We start from the raw sequence: 25,401 nt of genomic DNA on the forward strand, positions 1-25,401 counted from the left end.
CCCCCTAAACCCCACTGACCCCATAGATCCTCATAGATCCCCCCTAAACCCATTGACCTCATAAACCCCATAGATCCCCCATAGATCCCCCATAGATCCCCCCTAAACCCCACTGACCCCATAGATCCCCATAGATCCCCCATAGAACCCCACTGACCCCATAAACCCCATAGATCCCCCATAGACCCCATAGATCCCCCATAGACCCCATAGATCCCCCATAGATCCCCCCCTAGAGCCCCATTACCGTTGCGGTGCAGCTGTGTGCAGGGGGGGCACAGCTCGTCCTCGGGGTCCCATTCGGGGTCGCCCCCCCCGGAGTCGGGGTGGCCCCACAACTGCGGCACCTCGAGCAGCCCCAGCACAGCTATGGGGCAATGGGGGTTAATGGGGGGCAATGGGGGGAGATGGGGGGGGTTAATGGGGGGCAATGGGGGGAGATGGGGGGGGTTAATGGGGGTCAATGGGGTGGGGTGTTATTGGGGGGGTCAATGGGGGGTAACGGGGGTCAATGTGCGGGGGGTTATTGGGGGGGTCAATGGGGTGGGGGGTTAATGGGGGGCAATGGGGGGAGATGGGGGGCAATGGGGGGGTGGTTATTGGGGGGGGTCTATGGGGGGAGATGGGGGTCAATGGGGTGGGGGGGGTTGATGTGGGGGCCAATGGGGGGGAGTCAATGGGGGGAGATGGGGGGGGTTATTGGGGGGGCAATGGGGGTCAATGGGGGGGGGGTTATTGGGGGGGTCTATGGGGGGCAATGGGGTGGGGGGGTTAATGGGGGGGTCAATGGGGGGAGATGAGGGGCAATGGGGGGGGGTTATTGGGGGGGTCAATGGGGGGAGATGGAGGTCAATGGGGGTCAATGGGGTGGGGGGTTATTGGGGGGGTTAATGGGGGGAGATGGGGTGGGGGGTATTGGGGGGGTTAATGGGGGTGGGGGGTTATTGGGGGGGTAATGGGGGTCAATGGAGTGTTTTGGGGGGTTAATGGGGGGGATGGGGGTCAGTGGGGGGGGTTAATGGGGGGGGGCAATGGGGGGAGATGGGGGGCAATGGGGGGGGGTTATTGGGGGGGTTAATGGGGGGAGATGGGGGTCAATGGGGGGGTTATTGGGGGGGATGGGGGGTAATGGGGTGGGGGTTATTGGGGGGGTCAATGGGGGTCAATGGGGTGGGGGGGTTAATGGGGGGGTCAATGGGGGGTGATGAGGGGCAATGGGGGTGTCAATGGGGGGCAATGGGGGAGATGGGGGGGTTATTGGGGGGGTCAGTGGGGGGAGATGGGGGGCAATGGGGGAGATGGGGGGCAATGGGGGGGAGGTCAATGGGGGGAAATGGGGTGGGTTATTGGTGGGGTTAATGGGGGGGGCAATGGGGGTCAATGGGGGAGGGGGTTAATGGGAGGGCAATGGGGGGAGATGGGGGGCAATGGGGGGGTGGTTATTGGGGGGGTCTATGGGGGGAGATGGGGGTCAATGGGGTGGGGGGGGTTGATGGGGGGGGGCAATGGGGGGGAGTCAATGGGGGGAGATGGGGGGGGTTATTGGGGGGGGCAATGGGGGTCAATGGGGGAGGGTTATTGGGGGGGTTAATGGGGGTCAATGGGGTGGGGGGGTTAATGGGGGGGTCAAGGGGGGTGATGAGGGGCAATGGGGGGGTCAATGGGGGGAGATGGGGGGGTTATTTGGGGGGGTCAATGGGGGGCAATGGGGGGGTTATTGGGGGGGTTAATGGGGGTCAATGGGGTGGGGGGGTTATTGGGGGGGCAATGGGTTCAATGGAGTGTTATTGGGGGGGTTAATGGGGGGGGATGGGGGTCAATGGGGGGGGTTAATGGGGGGGGCAATGGGGGGAGATGGGGGTCAATGGGGGGGGTTATTGGGGGGGTTAATGGGGGGAGATGGGGGTCAATGGGGGGGGTTATTGGGGGGGATGGGGGTAATGGGGTGGGGGTTATTGGGGGGGTCAATGGGGGTCAATGGGGTGGGGGGGTTATTGGGGGGGTTAATGGGGGGAGATTGGGGGGGGGTTATTGGGGGGGTCAATGGGGGGCAATGGGGGGGGTTATTGGGGGGAGATGGGGTGGGGGGGTTATTGGGGGTCAGTGGGGGGAGATGGGGGGCAATGGGGGGGGTCAATGGGGGGAGATGGGGGGGGTTATTTGGGGGGCGATGGGGGGAGATGGGGGGCAATGGGGGGGTTAATGGGGGGATCAATGGGGGGAGATGGGGTGGGGGGGTTATTGGGGGGTTAATGGGGGGAGATGGGGGGCAATGGGGGGCAATGGGGTGTTACTGGGGGGGTTAATGGGGGGGGGATGGGGGTCAGTGGGGGGGTGGTTATTGGGGGGATTAATGGGGTCAATGGGGGGGTTCAATGGGGGGGGATGGGGGTCAGTGGGGGGGTGGTTATTGGGGGAGGTCTATGGGGGGAGATGGGGTGTTATTGGGGGGGTAATGGGGGGAGGATGGGGGTCAGTGGGGGGGGGTTAATGGGGGGAGATGTGGTGGGGGGGTTATTGGGGGGGGTCAATGGGGGGGGATGGGAGTCAATGTGGGGGGGGGTTATTGGGGGGGCAATGGGGGGAGATGGGGGGGTTATTGGGGGGGTCAATGGGGTCAATGGGGGGGGTTATTGGGGGGGTTAATGGGGGGAGATGGGGGTCAATGGGGGGGTTATTGGGGGGTCAATGGGGGGGTTAATGGGGGGGCAATGGGGGGAGATGGGGTGGGGGGGTTATTGGGGGGCGATGGGGGGCAATGGGGGGGGCAATGAGGGGAGATGGGGTGTTATTGGGGGGGGTAATGGGGGGGGATGGGGGTCAATGTGGGGGGGGTTATTGGGGGGGTTAATGGGGTCAATTGGGGGGGGTTATTGGGGGGGATAATGGGGGTAAATGGGGTGGGGGTTATTGGGGGGGCAATGGGGGAGATGGGGGGGGTTATTGGGGGGGATTAATGGGGGTGTCAATGTGGGGGATGGTTATTGGGGGGGTTAATGGGGGAAGATGGGGGGGTGGTTATTGGGGGGGGTCAATGGGGGTCAATGGGGGTCAATGTGGGGGGGGTTATTGGGGGGGTCAATGGGGGGAGATGGGGGGCAATGGGGTGGGGGGGTTATTGGGGAGGTTAATGGGGGGTAATGGGGGTCAATTGGGGGTTATTAATGGGGGTTATTGGGGGGGTCAATGGGGTGGGGGGGTATTGGGGGGTCAATGGGGGTCAATGTGGGGGGATTATTGGGGGGGCAATGGGGGGAGATGGGGGTCAATGTGGGGGGGGTTATTGGGGGGGTTAATGGGGTCAATGTGGGGGGGTTATTGGGGGGTCAATGGGGGGAGATGGGGGTCAGTGGGGTGGGGGGGTTATTGGGGGGGTTAATGGGGGGCAATGGGGGGGGCAGCTCAGCATGAGACCCCAATTTGTGGGGGGGGGAGGACATGGGGGGGGTTGGGGGGGGCAGTACTGCTGGAGACCCCAAATGGGGGGGGCAGGATGGGGTATGGAATAGGGGTCACATAATGGGGGTCCCATAATGAGGGGGAGTCTTAAATGGGGGGTACCATAATGAGGGGGGTTCTATAATGAGGGGGGTCCCATAATGAGGGTCCTAAATGGGGGTCCCATAATGAGGGGGGTCCCATAAAGAGGGTCCTAAATGGGGGCCCCATAATGAGGGTCCTAAATGGGGGCCCCATAATGAGGGTCCTAAATAGGGGTCCTATAATGAGGGGGTCCCATACAGAGGGTCCTAAATGGGGGTCCCATAAAGAGGGTCCTAAATGGGGGTCCCATAATGAGGGGGGTCCCATAATGAGGGTCCTAAATGGGGTCCCATAATAAGGGGGGTCCCATAATAAGGGGGGTCCCATAAAGAGGGTCCTAAATGGGGGTCCTATACAGAGGGTCCTAAATGGGGGTCCCATAATAAGGGGGTCTCGTAATGAGGGTCCTAAATGGGGGTCCCATAATGAGGGGGATCCCATACAGAGGGTCCTAAATGGGGGCCCCATAATGAGGGGGATCCCATAATGAGGGGGATCCCATACAGAGGGTCCTAAATGGGGGTCCCATAATGAGGGTCCTAAATGGGGTCCCAAAATGAGGGTCCTAAATGGGGTCCCATAATGAGGGGGGTCCCATACAGAGGGTCCTAAATGGGGGTCCTATAATGAGGGGGGTCCCATAAAGAGGGTCCTAAATGGGGGTCCCATAATGGGGGGGGTCCCATAATGAGGGTCCTAAATGGGGTCCCATAATGGGGGGGTCCCATAAAGAGGGTCCTAAATGGGGGTCCCATAATAAGGGGGATCCATAATGAGGGTCCTAAATGGGGGTCGTATAATGAGGGGGGTCCCATAATGAGGGTCCTAAATGGGGGTCCCATAATAAGGGTCCCATAAAGAGGGTCCTAAATAGGGGTCCTATAATGAGGGGGGTCCCATAAAGAGGGTCCTAAATGGGGGTCCCATAATGAAGGGGGTCCCATAATGAGGGTCCTAAATGGGGATCCCATAATAAGGGGGGTCCCATAATAAGGGGGGTCCCATAAAGAGGGTCCTAAATGGGGGTCCTATACAGAGGGTCCTAAATGGGGATCCCATAATGAGGGGGTCCCATAAAGAGGGTCATAAACGGGGGTCCTATATTGAGGGGGGTCCCATACAGAGGGTCCTAAATGGGGGCCCCATAATGAGGGGGATCCCATAATGAGGGTCCTAAATGGGGGCCCCATAATGAGGGTCCTAAATGGGGGTCCCATAATAAGGGGGATCCCATAATGAGGGTCCTAAATGGGGGTCCCATAATGAGGGGGGTCCCATAAAGACCATAATGAGGGGGGTCCCATAATGAGGGTCCCACATTAAGGGGGTCCCATAATAAGGGTCCCATATTACGGGGGGTCCCATAGGGTCCCAAATAGGGCATGAAATGGGGGTCCCAAAAGTGGGGGGGTGGGTCTCAATGGGGGCATGAACAGGGGGTGCCATAATTGGGGGGGGGGGGGGGTCACCAATGGGGCATTGAATGGGGGTCTCTAAAATGGATGGATGGGGGGGGGGTCCCCAAATAGGGCATGAAATGGGGATCCCACAATGGGGGGGGGGTGGGTGGGTCTCAATGGGGGCATGAACTGGGGGTGCCATAATGGGGGGGGGGGGGGGGGTCACCAATGGGGCATTGAATGGGGGTCTCTAAAATGGATGGGGGGGGGGGGGGGTCCCCAAATAGGGCATGAAATGGGGGTCCCAAAAGGGGGGGGGGGGGGGCTTCAAATGGGATCTCAAGACGGGGGGTCCCAAACCCCCCCCCCACCCATGGGTGCCCACCCCCCCCCCCGTGTCCCCCCCTCACTGACCCACGTTCCTCGGCGCCGGGGGGTCCATGTTGGGGGGCTGGGACCCAGACATGTGGGGTGGAAACAGCGACGGCAGCGGGAGCACTCCAGGAGGGGCTGGGGGGGACAGGGACCCCATTGAAACCAATGGAACACAATGGAACCCAATAGAACCCAATGGAACCCAATAGAACCCAATGGAACCCAATAGAACCCAACAGAACCCAACAGAACCACATGGACCCCATTGAACCCAATAGAACCCAATAGAACCCAATGGAACCACATGGACCCCATTGAACCCAATGGAACCCAACAGAACCCAATAGAACCCAATAGAACCCAACAGAACCCAGCAGAACCCAACAGAACCACATTGACCCCATTGAACCCAATAGAACCCAACAGAACCCACTAGAACCCAATAGAGCCCAATAGAACCACATTGACCCCATTGAACCCAATAGAACCCAATAGAACCCAACAGAACCCAATAGAACCACATTGACCCCATTGACCCCAATAGAACCCAATAGAACCACATTGACCCCATTGAACCCAATAGAACCACATTGACCCCATTGAACCCAATAGAACCACATTGACCCCATTGAACCCAATAGAACCACATTGACCCCATTGAACCCAATAGAACCACATTGACCCCATTGAACCCAATAGAACCACATTGACCCCAATAGAACTCAATAGAACCACAATGACCCCAACAGAACCCAATAGAACCACATTGACTCCATTGAACCCAACAGAACCACACTGACCCCATTGAACCCAATGGAACCCAACAGAACCCAATAGAACCCAATGGAACCCAATAGAACCCAATAGAACCCAACGGAACCCAACAGAACCCAATAGAACCCAACAGAACCCAATAGAACCCAACAGAACCCAATGGAACCCAATAGAATCCAACAGAACCTAATAGAACCCAACGGAACCCAACAGAACCCAATGGAACCCAATAGAACCCAATAGAACCTAATAGAACCCAATAGAACCCAATAGAACCACATTGACCCCATTGAACCCAATAGAACCACATTGACCCCAATAGAACCCAATAGAACCACATTGACCCCATTGAACCCAATAGAACCACACTGACCCCAATAGAACCCAATAGAACCACATTGACCCCATTGAACCCAATAGAACCACATTGACCCCATTGAACCCAACAGAACCACACTGACCCCATTGAACCCAATGGAACCCAACAGAACCCAATAGAACCCAATGGAACCCAATAGAACCCAATAGAACCCAACGGAACCCAACAGAACCCAATAGAACCCAACAGAACCCAATGGAACCCAATAGAATCCAACAGAACCCAATAGAACCCAACAGAACCCAATGGAACCCAATAGAATCCAACAGAACCCAACAGAACCCAACGGAACCCAATAGAACCCAATAGAACCCCATTGAACCTAATAGAACCACATTGACCCCATTGAACCCAATAGAACCACATTGACCCCATTGAACCCAATAGAACCACACTGACCCCAATAGAACCCAACAGAACCACATTGACCCCATTGAACCCAATAGAACCACATTGACCCCAATAGAACCCAACAGAACCACATTGACCCCATTGAACCCAATAGAACCACATTGACCCCAACAGAACCCAATAGAAACACATTGACCCCAATAGAACCCAATAGAACCACATTGACCCCAACAGAACCCAATAGAACCACATTGACCCCATTGCCCCCATTGACCCCAATGTCCCCATTGCCCCCAATGGCCCCATTACCCCCATTGACCGCAATGTCCCCATTGCCCCCATAGACTCCAATGCCCCCATTGCCCCCCATGTCCCCATTGACCCCATTGACCATAACGTCCCCATTGACCCCAATGTCCCCAATGCCCCCATTGCCCCCAACATCCCCATTGACCCAACGTCCCCATTGACCCCAATACATACTCTGACCCCATTACCCCCAATGTCCCCATTGACTCCAATGTCCCCATTGACCCCAATGTCCCCATTGATCCCATTGACCCCAATGTCCCCATTGACCCCAATACACACTCTGCCCCCATTACCCCCATTGCCCCCCATGTTCCCATTGACCCCATTGACCCCAATGTCCCCATTGACCCCAATGTCTCCATTGACCCCACTGCCCCCATTGACCCCAACATCCCCATTACCCCCATTGACCCCATTACCCCCATTGCCCCCCATGTCCCCATTACCCCCTTGTCCCCATTACCCCCATTACCCCCATTGCCCCCCATGTCCCCATTACCCCCATTACCCCTCATTACCCCCATGTCCCCATTGACCCCAATGTCCCCATTCCCCCCCTTGCCCCCCATGTCCCCATTGCCCCCATTGACCCCATTACCCCCATGTCCCCATTACCCCCATTGCCCCCCATGTCCCCATTGGCCCCATTGCCCCCATTGCCCCCATTGACCCCAATGCCCCCATTGACCCCATTGACCCCAATATCCCCATTGCCCCCAATGCCCCCATTGACCCCAATGTCCCCATTGACCCCAATGTCCCCATTGACCCCAATACATACTCTGACCCCATTACCCCCATTGCCCCCCATGTCCCCATTACTCCCCATTACCCCCCTTGCCCCCCATGTCCCCATTGCCCCCATTACCCCCATTGCCCCCATTCCCCCCATTCCCCCCCATTACCCCCATTGCCCCCATTTCCCCCGTTGCCCCCCATGTCCCCATTGCCCCCCATGTCCCCATTGCCCCCATTACCCCCATTGCGCCCATTACCCCCATAGCCCCCCATTACCCCCACTGACCCCAATGTCCCCAATGTCCCCATTGCCCCCAATGTCCCCATTGACCCCAATACACACTCTGCCCCCATTGCCCCCCATGTCCCCATTGACCCCAATACACACTGTGCCCCCATTGCCCCCATTGACCCCAATGTCCCCATTGACCCCAATGTCCCCATTGCCCCCATTGTCCCCATTGACCCCAATGTCCCCATTCCCCCCCTTGCCCCCCATGTCCCCATTGCCCCCATTGACCCCATTACCCCCATGTCCCCATTACCCCCATTGCCCCCCATGTCCCCATTGGCCCCATTGCCCCCATTGCCCCCATTGACCCCAATGCCCCCATTGACCCCATTGACCCCAATATCCCCATTGCCCCCAATGCCCCCAATGCATACTCTGACCCCATTGACCCTAATACATACTCTGACCCCATTAGCCCCATTGCCCACCATGTCCCCATTGACCCCAATACACACTCTGCCCCCAATGCCCCCAATGCCCCCATTGCCCCCATTGACCCCAATGTCTCCATTGACCCAATGCCCCCATTGCCCCCAATGTCCCCATTGACCCCCATGTCCCCATTGACCCCAACATCCCCATTGACCCCAACATCCCCACTGACCCCAATGTCCCCATTGCCCCCATTACCCCCATGTCCCCATTGACCCCAATGCCCCCATTGACCCCAATGTCCCCATTGCCCCCAACATCCCCATTGACCCAATACACACTCTGCCCCCATTGCCCCCATTCCCCCCGTTGCCCCCCATGTCCCCATTATCCCCATTACCCCCCATTACCCCCAATGTCCCCATTACCCCCATTGCCCCCATTACCCCCATTACCCCCACTGACCCCAATGTCCCCATTACCCCCATTGCCCCCATTGCCCCCATTACCCCCATGTCCCCATTCCCCCCCATGTCCCCATTGACCCCAATGTCCCCATTACCCACATGTCCCCATGTCCCCATGTCCCCATTACCCCCATTGCCCCCCATGTCCCCATTACCCCCATTGCCCCCATTGCCCCCATTACCCCCATGTCCCCCATTGCCCCCCATGTCCCCATTACCCCCATTGCCCCCATTGCCCCCATTACCCCCATGTCCCCATAGCCCCCATTGCCCCCCATGTCCCCATTGCCCCCATTGCCCCCATTGCCCCCATTACCCCCATGTCCCCATAGCCCCCATTGCCCCCCATGTCCCCATTGCCCCCATTGCCCCCATTGCCCCCATTACCCCCATGTCCCCATAGCCCCCATTGCCCCCCATGTCCCCATTGTCCCCATTGCCCCCATTGCCCCCATTGCCCCCATTACCCCCATGTCCCCATTGCCCCCATTGCCCCCATTGCCCCCATTACCCCCATGTCCCCCATTGCCCCCCATGTCCCCATTGCCCCCATTGCCCCCATTGCCCCCATTACCCCCATGTCCCCATAGCCCCCATTGCCCCCCATGTCCCCATTGTCCCCATTGCCCCCATTGCCCCCATTGCCCCCATTACCCCCATGTCCCCATAGCCCCCATTGCCCCCCATGTCCCCATTGCCCCCATTGCCCCTATTACCCCCATTGCACCCATTCCCCCCCTTGCTCCCCATGTCCCCATTGCCCCCATTACCCCCATTGCTCCCATTGCCCCCATTACCCCCATTGCTCCCATTGCCCCCATTGCCCCCATTACCCCCATTGTCCCCATTACCCCCATTGCTCCCATTGCCCCCATTACCCCCATTGTCCCCATTACCCCCATTGCCCCCCATGTCCCCATTACCCCCATTACCCCCACTGACCCCAATGTCCCCATTACCCCCATTACCCCCATGTCCCCATTACCCCCATTACTCCCATGTCCCCATTACCCCCATATCCCCATTACCCCCATTGACCCCATTACCCCCATTACCCCCATTGACCCCATTACCCCCATTGCCCCCATTACCCCCATTGCCCCCATTGCCCCCCATGTCCCCATTGACCCCAATGCCCCCAATGTCCCCATTGACCCCAATGTCCCCAATGTCCCCACTGCCCCCATTGACCCCAATGTCCCCATTGACCCCCATGTCCCCATTGCCCCCATTCCCCCCCTTGCCCCCCATGTCCTCATTGACCCCAATGCCCCCATTGACCCCAATGTCCCCATTGACCCCAACGTCCCCATTGACCCCAATACACACTCTGACCCCATTACCCCCATTGACCCCAATGTCCCCATTGACCCAATGCCCCCATTGACCCAATGCCCCCATTGCCCCCCATGTCCCCATTGACCCCAATGCATACTCTGACCCCATTACCCCCATTGACCCCAACGTCCCCATTGACCCCAATACACACTCTGACCCCATTACCCCCAATGTCCCCAATGTCCCCATTCCCCCCATTCCCCCCATTGCCCCCCATGTCCCCATTGACTCCAATACACACTCTGCCCCCATTACCCCCATTGCCCCCACTGACCCCAATGTCCCCATTGACCCCCATGTCCCCATTGCCCCCATTCCCCCCCTTGCCCCCCATGTCCCCATTGACCCCAATGTCCCCATTACCCCCATTGCTCCCCATGTCCCCATTGACCCCCATGTCCCCATGTCCCCATTACCCCCATTACCCCCATTACCCCCATGTCCCCATTCCCCCCATTACCCCCATGTCCCCATTACCCCCCATTACCCCCATTGCCCCCATTACCCCCATGTCCCCATTCCCCCCATTGCCCCCATTCCCCCCATTGCCCCCATTACCCCCATTGCCCCCATTACCCCCATTACCCCCATTGCCCCCAATGTCCCCATTCCCCCCATTACCCCCCATTACCCCCATTGCCCCCATTGCCCCCATTACCCCCATTGCCCCCATTACCCCCATTGCCCCCATTGCCCCCATTACCCCCATTGCCCCCATTACCCCCATTACCCCCATTGCCCCCATGTCCCATTACCCCCATTGCCCCCATTGACCCCAATGTCCCCATTCCCCCCCTTGCCCCCCATGTCCCCATTACCCCCATTACCCCCATTACCCCCATTGGCCCCATTACCCCCATATCCCCGTTGCCCCCCATGTCCCCATTGCCCCCCACGTCCCCCCGCACCTTGGCAGCCCGTGCCCTCCTGGCGCACACATGACAGGCCTTGCAGCGCCGGCAGCACCAACGTTCGGCCTGACCCGGCCCCGGAGCCTCCCCCACAGCCAGGCAGAAAGAATGGAACGGCTGGCAGCACACCTGGCACAGCACCAGCTATGGGGGGTACGGGGTCAGGGGGATTATAGGGGATATAGGGGATATAGGGGGTGAGGGGGTATAGGGGATATAGGGGATATAGGGGATATAGGGGATATAGGGGATATAGGGGATATAGGGGGTATAGGGGATATAGGGGATATAGGGGATATAGGGGGGACAGCAGGGGATATAGGGGATATAGGGGGTCAGGGGGTATAGGGGATATAGGGGATATAGGGGGGACAGCAGGGGATATAGGGGATATAGGGGATATAGGGGGTCAGGGGGTATAGGGGATATAGGGGATATAGGGGATATAGGGGGTCAGGGGGTATAGGGGATATAGGGGGTCAGGGGTATAGGGGATATAGGGGGGACAGCAGGGGATATAGGGGATATAGGGGGGATATAGGGGATATAGGGGATATAGGGGATATAGGGGGATATATGGGATATAGGGGATATAGGGGATATAGGGGGGACAGCAGGGGATATAGGGGATATAGGGGATATAGGGGATATAGGGGATATAGGGGGATATATGGGATATAGGGGATATAGGGGATATAGGGGGGACAGCAGGGGATATAGGGGATATAGGGGATATAGGGGATATAGGGGACGGGGGGACAGCAGGGGATATAGGGGATATAGGGGGTGAGGGGGTATAGGGGATATAGGGGGGACAGCAGGGGATATAGGGGATATAGGGGGTGAGGGGGGATAGGGGATATAGGGGGTCAGGGGTATAGGGGATATAGGGGGGACAGCAGAGGATATAGGGGATATAGGGGGTGAGGGGGTATAGGGGATATAGGGGGTCAGGGGTATAGGGGATATATAGGGGGTGAGGGGTATAGGAGGTATAGGGGGGACAGCAGGGGATATAGGGGATATAGGGGATATAGGGGGGACAGCAGGGGATATAGGGGACATGGGGAACAATGGGGGGATATAGGGGGTGAGGGGGTATAGGGGATATAGGGGGTGAGGGGGTATAGGGGATATAGGGGGGACAGCAGGGGATATAGGGGATATAGGGGTCAGGGGTATAGGGGATATAGGGGGGACAGCAGGGAATATAGGGGATATAGGGGACATAGGGGATATAGGGGGTGAGGGGTATAGGGGATATAGGGGGTCAGGGGGATAGGGGATATATAGGGGATGGGGGGATAGCAGGGGATATAGGGGATATAGGGGATATAGGGGGGACAGCAGGGGATATAGGGGATATAGGGGATATAGGGGATATAGGGGATATAGGGGGGATATAGGGGATATAGGGGATATAGGGGGGACAGCAGGGGATATAGGGGATATAGGGGAAATGGGGAACAATGGGGGGATAGATGGGGTATGGGGGTATTAGGGGGACATGAGGGGACATGGGGGGATAGGGGAGGATATAAGGGACGGGGGGGACACGGGAAATAAGGGGGGATTGAGGGGGATAGGGGAGGACAGGGGGGGAATGGGGGGCTATGGGGTAAGGGGGGCTATGGGGGGCTATGGGGGTTATGGGGCAAGGGGGGTTATGGGGTTATGGGGGGCTATGGGGGGGCCTATGGGGGGGGTTATGGGGCAAGGGGGGGTTATGGGGTAAGGGGTGGTTATGGGGGGCTATGGTGGGGGGATTATGGGGGGCTATGGGGGTTATGGGGAAAGGGGGGGGTTATGGGGATTATGGGGGGCTATGGGGGTTATGGGGTTATGGGGGGCTATGGGGTTATGGGGGGCTATGGGGGGGTTATGGGGTTATGGGGGGCTATGGGCGGTAATGGGGTAAGGGGGGATTATGGGGTAATGGGGGGTAATGGGGTTATGGGGGGCTATGGGGTAAGGGGGGGTTATGGGGTAAGGCCCTTAGGAACAGCCACTTACGGGGTGGCCACTTATGGGGATGGATCACTTATGGGGCGGCCACTTATGGGGCAGGGTTTGGGGGTGCCCTATGGGGGGTCACTTATGGGGCGGCCACTTATGGGGCAGGGTTTGGGGGTGACTTATGGGGCGGCCACTTATGGGGCAGGGTTTGGGGGTGCACTATGGGGGGTCACTTATGGGGCGGGCAATTATGGGGCAGGGTTTGGGGTGCCCTATTGGGGATCACTTATGGGGCAGGGTTTGGGGTTCACTTATGGGGCAGGCACTTATGGGGCGGTGTTTGGGGTTCACTTATGGGGCGGTGTTTGGGGTTCACTTATGGGGCAGGCACTTATGGGGCGGTGTGTGGGGGTCACTTATGGGGCGGGCAGTTATGGGGCAGTTGTTATGGGGCGGTGTTTGGGGGTCACTTATGGGGCGCTGTGTGGGGTTCACTTATGGGGCGGTGTTTGGGGTTCACTTATGGGGCAGGCAGATATGGGATGCCCTATGGATGGTCACTTATGGGGCGGGCAGTTATGGGGCGGTGTTTGGGGGTCACTTATGGGGCAGGCACTTATGGGGGGTGTTTGGGGGTCACTTATGGGGCAGGCACTTATGGGGCGGTGTTTGGGGGTGCCCTATGGATGGTCACTTATGGGCCGGGCACTTATGGGGCGGTGTGTGGGGTTCATTTATGGGGCAGGCACTTATGGGGCGGTGTGTGGGGGTGACTTATGGGGCAGGCACTTATGGGGCGGTGTGTGGGGTCACTTATGGGGCAGTTGTTATGGGGCGGTGTGTGGGGGTCACTTATGGGGCGGTGTTTGGGGTTCACTTATGGGGCGGGCACTTATGGGGCGGTGTTTGGGGTTCACTTATGGGGCGGTGTGTGGGGTTCACTTATGGGGCAGGGTTTGGGGTTCACTTATGGGGCAGTTGTTATGGGGCGGTGTTTGGGGGTCACTTATGGGGCGGGCAGTTATGGGGCGCTGTGTGGGGTTCACTTATGGGGCGCTGTGTGGGGTTCACTTATGGGGCGGGCAGTTATGGGGTGGTGTGTGGGGGTGCCCTATGGATGGTCACTTATGGGGCGGGCAGTTATGGGGCCGTGTTTGGGGGTGCCCTATGGATGGTCACTTATGGGGCGGGCACTTATGGGGCGGTGTGTGGGGTTCACTTATGGGGCAGGCACTTATGGGGTGGTGTGTGGGGGTGCCCTATGGATGGTCACTTATGGGGCGGGCAGTTATGGGGCCGTGTTTGGGGGTGCCCTATGGATGGTCACTTATGGGCCAGGCACTTATGGTGCGGTGTGTGGGGTTCACTTATGGGGCAGGCAGTTATGGGGCGCTGTGTGGGGGTCACTTATGGGGCAGGCACTTATGGGGCGGTGTGTGGGGTTCACTTATGGGGTGGGCAGTTATGGGGCGCTGTGTGGGGTTCACTTATGGGGCGGTGTGTGGGGGTCACTTATGGGGCGCTGTGTGGGGTGCCCTATGGATGGTCACTTATGGGGCAGGCACTTATGGGGCGGTGTGTGGGGGTCAGTTATGGGGCAGTGTGTGGGGTTCACTTATGGGGCAGTGTGGGGTTCACTTATGGGGCAGGCACTTATGGGGCGGTGTTTGGGGTTCACTTATGGGGCAGGCACTTATGGGGCGGTGTTTGGGGTTCACTTATGGGGCAGGCACTTATGGGGCGGTGTGTGGGGTTCACTTATGGGGCTGTGTGGGGCGCTGCGGTACCTCGTGGTGCCCCTTGCTGGCGCACAGCAGACACACCAGGGGGGCGCTGATGGGCACCGAGCTGACGATGCTCAGCCCCCCCATGAGCCACACGTTGTCCAGGGCACAGTCCTCCTGTGGGGCACAGCGGGGTCAGCGCCACCCATAGGGAACAATGACCACATAGGCAACACATAGAGCCCACAGACCCCATAGAGCCCATAGACAGCACATAGACCCCATAGATACCCCATAGAGCCCATAGACAACACACTGACCCCATAGACAACACATAGACCCCATAGATACCCCATAGACACAACAGACACCCCATAGAGCCCATAGATACCCCATAGAACCCATAGACACCCCATAGAGCCCATAGACAACACTGTGACCCCATAAATACCCCATAGAGCCCATAGACAACACAATGACCCCATAGAGCACACTGACCCCACAGATACCACATAGAGCCCAGAGACAACACATAGAGCCCATAGACAACACATAGAGCCCATAGACAACACATAGAGCCCATAGACATCAGACTGACCCCATAGAACCCACAGACAACACAATGACCCCATAAACACCCCATAGACACCCCATAGAACCCATAGATACCCCATAGAGCCCATAGACAACACATAGATCCCATAGAGCACAATGACCCCATAGACACCACATAGAGCCCATAGACAACACAATGACCCCATAGAGCACAATGACCCCATAGATACCACATAGAGCCCATAGACAACACATAGACCCCATAGACAACACATAGAGCCCATAGACAACACACTGACCCCATAGAGCACAATGACCCCATAGATACCCCATAGATCCCATAGACAACACAATGACCCTATAGACACCCCATAGACCCCACAGACACCACAGTGATCCTATAACCCCCCATAGAGCCCATAGACAACACAGTGACCCCATAGACAACACATAGACCCCATAGACAACACAGTGACCCCATAGAGCACAATGACCCCATAGATACCCCATAGACACCACAGACACCCCATAGACCCCATAGACAACACATAGACACCACAGACCCCATAGACACCACATAGAGCCCATAGACAACACACTGACCCCATAGACACCCCATAGAGCCCATAGACATCAGACTGACCCCATAGAACCCAGACAACACTGTGACCCCATAGAACACACAGACAACACAATGACCCCATAAACACCCCATAGACACCCCATAGAACCCATAGATACCCCATAGAGCCCATAGACAACACAGTGACCCCATAAATACCCCATAGAGCCCATAGACAACACACTGACCCCATAAATACCCCATAGAGCCCATAGACAACACAGTGACCCCATAGACAACACAATGACCCCATAGACAACACAATGACCCCATAGATACCACATAGAGCCCATAGACAACACACTGACCCCATAGAGCACAATGACCCCATAGATACCCCATAGAGCCCATAGACAACACAATGACCCCATAGATACCCCATAGACCCCATAGACAACACAATGACCCCATAGATACCCCATAGAGCCCATAGACAACACAATGACCCCATAGATACCCCATAGAGCCCATAGACAACACATAGAGCCCATAGACAGCACATAGACACCACAGACACCCCATAGACCCCATAGACAACACAATGACCCCATAGATACCCCATAGACCCCATAGACAACACAATGACCCCATAGATACCCCATAGAGCCCATAGACAACACATAGAGCCCATAGACACCACAATGACCCCATAAATACCCCATAGAGACCATAGACAACACAATGACCCCATAGACAACACATAGACCCCATAGACAACACACAGACCCCATAAATACCCCATAGAGCCCATAGACAACACATAGAGCCTATAGATACCCCATAGAGCCCATAGACAACACACTGACTCCATAAATACCCCATAGAGCCCATAGACAACACAGTGACCCCATAGACAACACACTGACCCCATAAATACCCCATAGAGCCCATAGACAACACAATGACCCCATAGATACCCCATAGAGCCCATAGACAACACAATGACCCCATAGATACCCCATAGAGCCCATAGACAACACATAGAGCCCATAGACAGCACATAGACACCACAGACACCCCATAGACCCCATAGACAACACAATGACCCCATAGATACCCCATAGACCCCATAGACAACACAATGACCCCATAGATACCCCATAGAGCCCATAAATACCCCATAGATCCCATAGACAACACATAGAGCCCATAGACAACACAGACCCCATAGATACCCCATAAAGCCCATAGACAACACACTGACCCCATACACAACACATAGACCCCATAGAGCACAATGACCCCATAGATACCCCATAGAGCCCATAGACAACACAGTGACCCCATAAATACCCCATAGATCCCATAGACAACAGACTGACCACATAAATACCCCATAGATCCCATAGACAACACACTGACCCCATAAATACCCCATAGATCCCATAGACAACACACTGACCCCATAACCCCCACAGACCCCATATACCCCCCCCAAACTCCATAATCCCCCCATAGAGCCCATAAACCCCCCACAAAACCCATAATCCCCCCACCGACCCCATAACCGCCCCTAGACCCCATAGACACCACACTGACCCCATAACCCCCCCTAGACCCCATAACTGCCCCCCAGCCCCATAAACCCCCCCACAGGCCCCATAATCCCCCTATAGAGCCCATCAGGGTGCTATGGGGGCAGCTATGGGGTCAATAGGGTCTCAGGGTGCTATGGGGGCAGCTATGGGGTCAATAGGGTCCCTATGGGTGCTATGGGGGCAGCTATGGGGTCAATAGGGTCTCAGGGTGCTATGGGGGCAGCTATGGGGTCAATAGGGTCTCAGGGTGCTATGGGGGCAGCTATGGGGTCAATAGGGTCTCAGGGTGCTATGGGGGCAGCTATGGGGTCAATAGGGTCTCAGGGTGCTATGGGGGCAGCTATGGGGTCAATAGGGTCCCTATGGGTGCTATGGGGGCAGCTATGGGGTCAATAGGGTCTCAGGGTGCTATGGGGGCAGCTATGGGGTCAATAGGGTCTCAGGGTGCTATGGGGGCAGCTATGGGGTCAATAGGGTCTCAGGGTGCTATGGGGGCAGCTATGGGGTCAATAGGGTCTCAGGGTGCTATGGGGGCAGCTATAGGGTCAATAGGGTGTTATGGGGGCAGCTATGGGGTCAATAGGGTCTCAGAGTGCTATGGGGGCAGCTATGGGGTCAATAGGGTCTCAGGGTGCTATGGGGGCAGCTATGGGGTCAATAGGGTCTCAGGGTGCTATGGGGCAGCTATGGGGTCAATAGGGTCCCTATGGGTGCTATGGGGGCAGCTATGGGGTCAGTAGGGTCTCAGGGTGCTATGGGGGCAGCTATGGGGTCAATAGGGTCTCAGGGTGCTATGGGGGCAGCTATGGGGTCAATAGGGTCTCAGGGTGCTATGGGGGCAGCTATGGGGTCAATAGGGTCTCAGGGTGCTATGGGGTGCAGCTATGGGGTCAATAGGGTCTCAGGGTGCTATGGGGTGTAGCTATGGGGTCAATAAGGTCTCAGGGTGCTATGGGGGCAGCTATGGGGTCAATAGGGTCTCAGGGTGCTATGGGGGCAGCTATGGGGTCAATAGGGTCAATAGGGTGCTATAGGGGCAGCTATGGGGTCAATAGAGTCAATAGGGTGCTATAGGGGCAGCTATGGGGTCAATAGGGTGCTATGGGGGCAGCTATGGGGTCAATAGGGTCCCTATGGGTGCTATGGGGCAGCTATGGGGTCAATAGGGTCTCAGGGTGCTATGGGGGCAGCTATAGGGTCAATAGGGTCTCAGGGTGCTATGGGGGCAGCTATGGGGTCAATAGGGTCCCAGGGTGCTATGGGATGTCCCTATATGTTCTATGGGGGGGTTCTATGGGGTGGGGGTCCCTATATGTTCTATGGGGGGTTCTTATGGAGTGGAGGTCCCTATAGGTTCTATGGGGGGTTCTATGGGGTGGGGGTCCCTATAGGATCTATGGGGGGTTTTATGGGGTGGGGGTCCCTATATGTTCTATGGGGGGGTTCTATGGGGTGGGGGTCCCTATATGTTCTATGGGGGGTTCTATGGGGTGGGTGTACCTATAGATTCTATGGGGGGTTCTATGGGGTGGGGGTCCCTATAGGTTCTATGGGGGGTTCTATGGGGTGGGGGTCCCTATATGTTCTATGGGGGGTTCTATGGGGTGGGGGTCCCTATATGTTCTATGGGGGGTTCTATGGGGTGTGGGTCCCTATAGGTTCTATGGGGGTTCTATGGGGTGGGGGTCCCTATAGGTTCTATGGGGTGGGGGTCCCTATAGGTTCTATAGGGGGGTTCTATGGCGTGGGGGTCCCTATAGGTTCTATGGGGGTTCTATGGGGTGGGGGTCCCTATATGTTCTATGGGGGGTTCTATGGGGTTGGGGTCCCTATAGGTTCTATGGGGTGGGGGTCCCTATAGGTTCTATGGGGGGTTCTATGTGGTGGGGGTCCCTATAGGTTCTATGGGGGTTTTATGGGGGGGGGTTCCTATGGGTTCTATGGGGTGGGGGTCCCTATATATTCTATGGGGGGTTCTATGGGGTGGGGGTCCCTATAGGTTCTATAGTGGGTTCTATGGGGTGGGGGTCCCTATATGTTCTATGGGGGTTCTATGGGGTGGGGGTCCCTATAGGTTCTATGGGGGGTTCTATGGGGTGGGGGTCCCTATATGTTCTATGGGGGGGTTCTATGGGGTGGGGGTCCCTATAGGTTCTAATAGGGGGTTCTATGGGGTGGGAGTCCCTATATGTTCTATGGGGTGGGGGTCCCTATAGGTTCTATGGGGGGGTTCTATGGGGTGGGGGTCCCTATAGGTACTATAGGGGGGTTCTATGGGGTGGGGGTCTCTATAGGTTCTATGGGGTTTCTATGGGGGGGGTCCCACCTTGAAGTCCACGCGCAGTCGATGCACCCCGTCACTGGGCCGGGCCTTCCCTGACCAGCCGTTGGGTGGGGGGGGGGCGCCCGGAGACCCCCAGTCCTACAATGGGGGGGGGGGGGGGGGTCAGAGGGTGCCCCATAGACCCCATAAAGGCCCCACAACCCCATATGGGCCCCATAGACCCCATACAGGCCCCATAGACCCCATACAGGCCCCACAACCCCATATGGGCTCCATAGACCCCATATGGGCCCCACAGACCCCATACAGGCCTCACAACCCCATATGGGCCCCATAGATCCCCCCATTAATACCGCCCCATAAATTGCCCCCCCCAATTTAATGTCCCCCCCAATTTAATGCCCCCCCACCCCTAATTTATTGCCCCCCCCCAAATTATTGACCCCCCCCAATTCAAAGCCCCCCCCATTAATGGCCCCCCCCAATTTATTGCCACCCCCATTAATACCCCCCCAATTTAAAGCCCCCCCCAATTTAATACCCCCCCTATTAATGCCCCCCCCAATTTAATGCCCCCCCAACTTAATACCCCCCATTAATGCCCTCCCAATTTAATATTCCCCCACTAATGCCCCCCCAATTTATTGCCCCCCAATTTATTGCCCCGCCTAATTTATTGAACCCCCCCAATTTAAAGCCCCGCCCATTAATAGCCACACCCCAATTTATTGCCCCCCCAACTTGTTGCCCCCCCCAATTTAAAGCCCCCCCCAATTTAATGCCCCCCCATTAACGCCCCCCCAATAATACCCCCCATTAAAGCCCCCCCCAATTTAATGCCCCCCAATTTAATGCCCCCCCAATTTAATGCCCCCCAATTTAATACCCCCCATTATTGCCCCCCATTGATACCCCCCCATTAATGCCCCCCCCAATTTAATAGCTCCCATTAATACCCTCCCATTAATGCCCCCAATTTAATACCCCCAATTAAAGTGCCCACCCATTAATGCCCCCCCCATTAATACCCCCCCATTAATGCCCCTCCCCCATTAATACCCCCCCCAATTTAATAGCCCCCATTGATGCCCCCCATTAATACCCCCCCATTAATGCCCCCTCCCCATTTAATACCCCCCCAACTTAATACCCCCCCATTAAAGCCCCCCCCCATTAATACCCCCCCATATAATACCCCCCCAATTTAAAGCCCCCCCATTAATGCCCCCCCAATTTAATACCCCCCCATTAATGCCCCCCCAATTTATTGCCCCCCCCAATTTAATACCCCCCATTAATGCCCCCCCCCCAATTTATTGCCCCCCCATTAATGCCCCCCAATTTATTGCCCCCCCCCCCCAATTTATTGCCCCCCCCACCTTGCTGTTGCCCCTCCGTGCTCTGAGCTGTAGGACGGGCTGTAGGGGGGCTCTGCGGGGTCGGGGGGGCTCCTCCACCTCCATTGGGATCTCTATAGGGGATATAGGGGATATGGGGGATATGGGGGGGATATGGGGGATATGGGGGATATGGGGGATATAGGGGATATGGGGGATATGGGGGGGATATAGGGGATATAGGGGATATGGGGGATATGGGGGATATAGGGGGGATATGGGGGATAAGGGGGATATAGGGGGTATACAGGGGGGATATGGGGGGGGGATGTGGGGGGATATGGGGGGATATAGGGGGGGATATAGGGGGAGATATGGGGGGGGGTGAGCACTGTGGCCCCCCCACCCCACAGTGCCCCCCTGCCCCTCATTGTCACCCCACTGCCCCCCCACCCCATAACCCCCCCACATCCCATAGTGCTGTGTGTCTACATCGTGTGGTCCCTATAGAATCCCCCATATCCCCTCATGTAACACTTTAATCCCCTTATAACCCCATATAACCCCATATAACCCCATATGCCCCCATATAACCCCATATCCCCCCATATAACCCCATATAACCCCATATAACCCCATATACCCCCATATAACCCCATATAGCCCCATATAACCCCATATCCCCCCATATAACCCATATAACCCCATATATCCCCCCATATAACCCCATATAACCCCATATAACCCCATATATCCCCATATAACCCCATATCCCCCCATATAACCCCATATCCCCCCATATAACCCCATATACCCCCATATAACCCATATAACCCCTTATAACCCAATATAACCCCATATAACCCCATATCATCCCCTATAACCCCCATAACTCCACATCACCCCATACACCCCCCATAAAGCACCCTATGCCCCCCCATATAACCCCATATCCCCCCATACAACCCCATATAACCCCATATAACCCCACATCCCCCCATATAACCCCATATATCCCCCATATCCCCTAATATCCCCCCATATACCCCCATATAACCACATATAACCCCATATCTCCTCATATAACCCCCCTATACCCCCATATAACCCCACACGACCCCATATACTCCCATATAACCCCATATACCCCCATATAACCCCATATAACCCCATATCTCCTCATATAACCCCCCTATACCCCTATATAACCCCACACAACCCCATATACCCCCATATAACCCCATATCTCCTCATATAACCCCCCTATACCCCCATATAACGCCACAAAACCCCATATAACCCCATATAACCCATACAACCTTTAGTCCTCCTACCGCTAGGTGGCGCTGTGTCCCCATTCCCCCACATAACCCCATATACCCTTAGTCCTCCTCACCGCTAGGTGGAGCTGTGTCCCCATACCCCATATCCACCCATATAACCCCATACCTCCCCATATAACCCCATATAAGCCCATAGTCCTCCTACCACTAGGTGGCGGTGTGTACAACCCCATATATCCCCATATCCCCCCATATAACCACATGTATCCCCCCCATACAACCCCATATCCCCCCCATATAGCCCGGTATTCCCCCATATAACCCATATCCCCCCAATACAACCCCCCACGTAACCCCATATTTCCTGCTATAACCCCACACAAACCCATATAACCCCATATTACCCCATATAATCCCACATCCCTCCCTATAACCTGACAAAACCCCATATCCCCCCATACAACCCAATAAACCCCATATTACCCCATATCTCCTCATATAACCCCCCTATAACCCCATATAAACACACACAACCCCACATACCCCCAAATAACCCCATATCTCCTCATATAACCCCCCTATAACCCCATATAACCCCACACAACCCCATATACCCCCATATCTCCTCATATAACCCCTCTATACCCCCATATAACCCCACACAACCCCATACAACCCCATATACCCCCATAAAACCCCATATCTCCTCATATAACCCTATACCCCCATATAACGCCACAAAACCCCATATAACCCCATATAACCTTCAGTCCTCCTCACCGCTAGGTGGCGCTGTGTCCCCATACCCCCATATACCCCATATCCACCCATATAACCCCACACATCCCCATATAACCCCATATATCCCCATATACCCTTAGTCCTCCTCACCGCTGGGTGGCGCTGTGTCCCCATTCCCCCATATACCCCTTATAACCCATATAACCCTTAGTCCTCCTCACCGCTGGGTGGCGCTGTGTCCCCATACCCCATATAACCCATATAACCCTTAGTCCTCCTCACCGCGAGGTGGCGCTGTGTCCCCATTCCATATAACCTTATATAACCCTTAGTCCTCCTCACCGCTAGGTGGCGCTGTGTCCCCATATCCCCATATACCCCATATCCACCCATATAACCCCCTACCTCCCCATATAACCCCATATAACTCCATATCTCCTCATATAACCCCCCTATACCCCCATATAACCCCACACATCCCCATACAACTCCATATAACCCCATATCTCCTCATACAACCCCATATACCCCATATAACCCCATATCTCCTAATATAACCCCCCTATACCCCCATATTACCCCTCACAACCCCATATAACCCCATATCTCCTCATATAACCCCCCTATACCCCATATCTCCCCATACAACCCCATATACCCCCATGTACCCCCATATACCCTTAGCCCTCCTACCACTAGGTGGCGCTGTGTCCCCATTCCCCCATATACCCCCATATAACCCATATACCCTTAGCCCTCCTACCGCGAGGTGGCGCTGTGTCCCCATACCCCATAAACCCCCATATAACCCTTAGTCCTCCTCACCACTAGGTGACGCTGTGTCCCCATTCCCCCATATTCCCCCATATAACCCCATATAACCCCTTAGTCCTTCTCAGCGCTAGGTGGCGCTGTGTCCCCATATCCCCATATCCCCCATATCCACCCATATAACCCCCTACCTCCCCATATAACCCCATATAACCCCATATCTCCTCATGTAACCCCCCTATACCCCCATATAACCCCACACATCCCCATATAACCCCATATCTCCTCATACAACCCCATATACCCCCATATAACCCCATATCTCCTCATATAACCCCCCTATACCACCACATAACCCCATACAACCCCATATACTCCCATATACCCCCATATCACCCCATATCTCCTCATATAACCACCCCATACCCCCATATAACCCCATACAACCCCATATAATCCCATATCTCCTCATGTAACACCCCTATACCCCCATATAACCTTATATAACCCTTAGTCCTCCTACCGCTAGGTGGCGCTGTGTCCCCATATCCCCATATACCCCATATCCACCCATATAACCCCCTACCTCCCCATATAACCCCATATACCCCCATATAACCCCATATCTCCTCATATAACCCCATATACCCCCATATAACCCCACACAACCCCATATACCCCCATATACCCCCATATCTCCTCATATAACCCCCCCATACCCTCATACAACCCCATATACCCCCATATAACCCCATATCTTCTCACATAACCCCCCTATACCCCCTTATAACCCCACACAACCCCATATACCCCCATATAACCCCATACAACCCCATATCCCCCCATACAACCCCATATCTCCTCATATAACCCCCCTATACCCCCATATAACCCCACACAACCCCATATACCCCCATATATCCCCATATACCCTTAGTCCTCCTCACCACTAGGTGGCGCTGTGTCCCCATACCCCATATACCCCCATATACCCCCATATACCCTTAGTCCTCCTCACCGCTAGGTGGCGCTGTGTCCCCATTCCCCCATATAACCCATATACCCTTAGTCCTCCTCACCGCTAGGTGGCGCTGTGTCCCCATTCCCCCATATACCCCCATATAACCCTTAGTCCTCCTCACCGCTAGGTGGCGCTGTGTCCCCATACCCCCATATACCCCCATATAACCCTTAGTCCTCCTACCGCTGGGTGGCGCTGTGTCGGTCTCTCCGTCGCTCCCTATGGGGGAGCCGCTCTGGCCGATCCGCAGCCGCGGTCTCAGCGCTCGTCTCTCTGATCTCCGGGGGGGGTCGGGGTCACGTGACGGCAGCGCTTCC

General features: G+C 56.0%; 1 protein-coding gene across 1 annotated transcript; it reads right to left on the minus strand.

The window, feature by feature from the left end:
- Positions 1 to 214: 214 nt before the first annotated feature.
- Positions 215 to 25,401, minus strand: LOC146751056 (histone-lysine N-methyltransferase 2B-like). The gene is made up of 7 exons (XM_085535709.1): positions 25,268 to 25,401; positions 21,311 to 21,402; positions 19,974 to 20,069; positions 14,996 to 15,109; positions 11,250 to 11,396; positions 5,358 to 5,453; positions 215 to 367 (listed from the first exon to the last, which is right to left on the minus strand). The coding sequence occupies exons 2-7, from the start codon at positions 21,392 to 21,394 to the stop codon at positions 233 to 235; spliced, it is 672 nt and encodes a 223-aa protein (XP_085391835.1). The 5' UTR covers positions 21,395 to 21,402; positions 25,268 to 25,401; the 3' UTR covers positions 215 to 232.

The sequence above is a fragment of the Coturnix japonica genome, unplaced genomic scaffold (genome assembly GCF_054131305.1).
Source record: "Coturnix japonica strain WE unplaced genomic scaffold, WE-NBRP24 Scf158, whole genome shotgun sequence".
Classification (NCBI taxonomy): domain Eukaryota; kingdom Metazoa; phylum Chordata; class Aves; order Galliformes; family Phasianidae; genus Coturnix; species Coturnix japonica.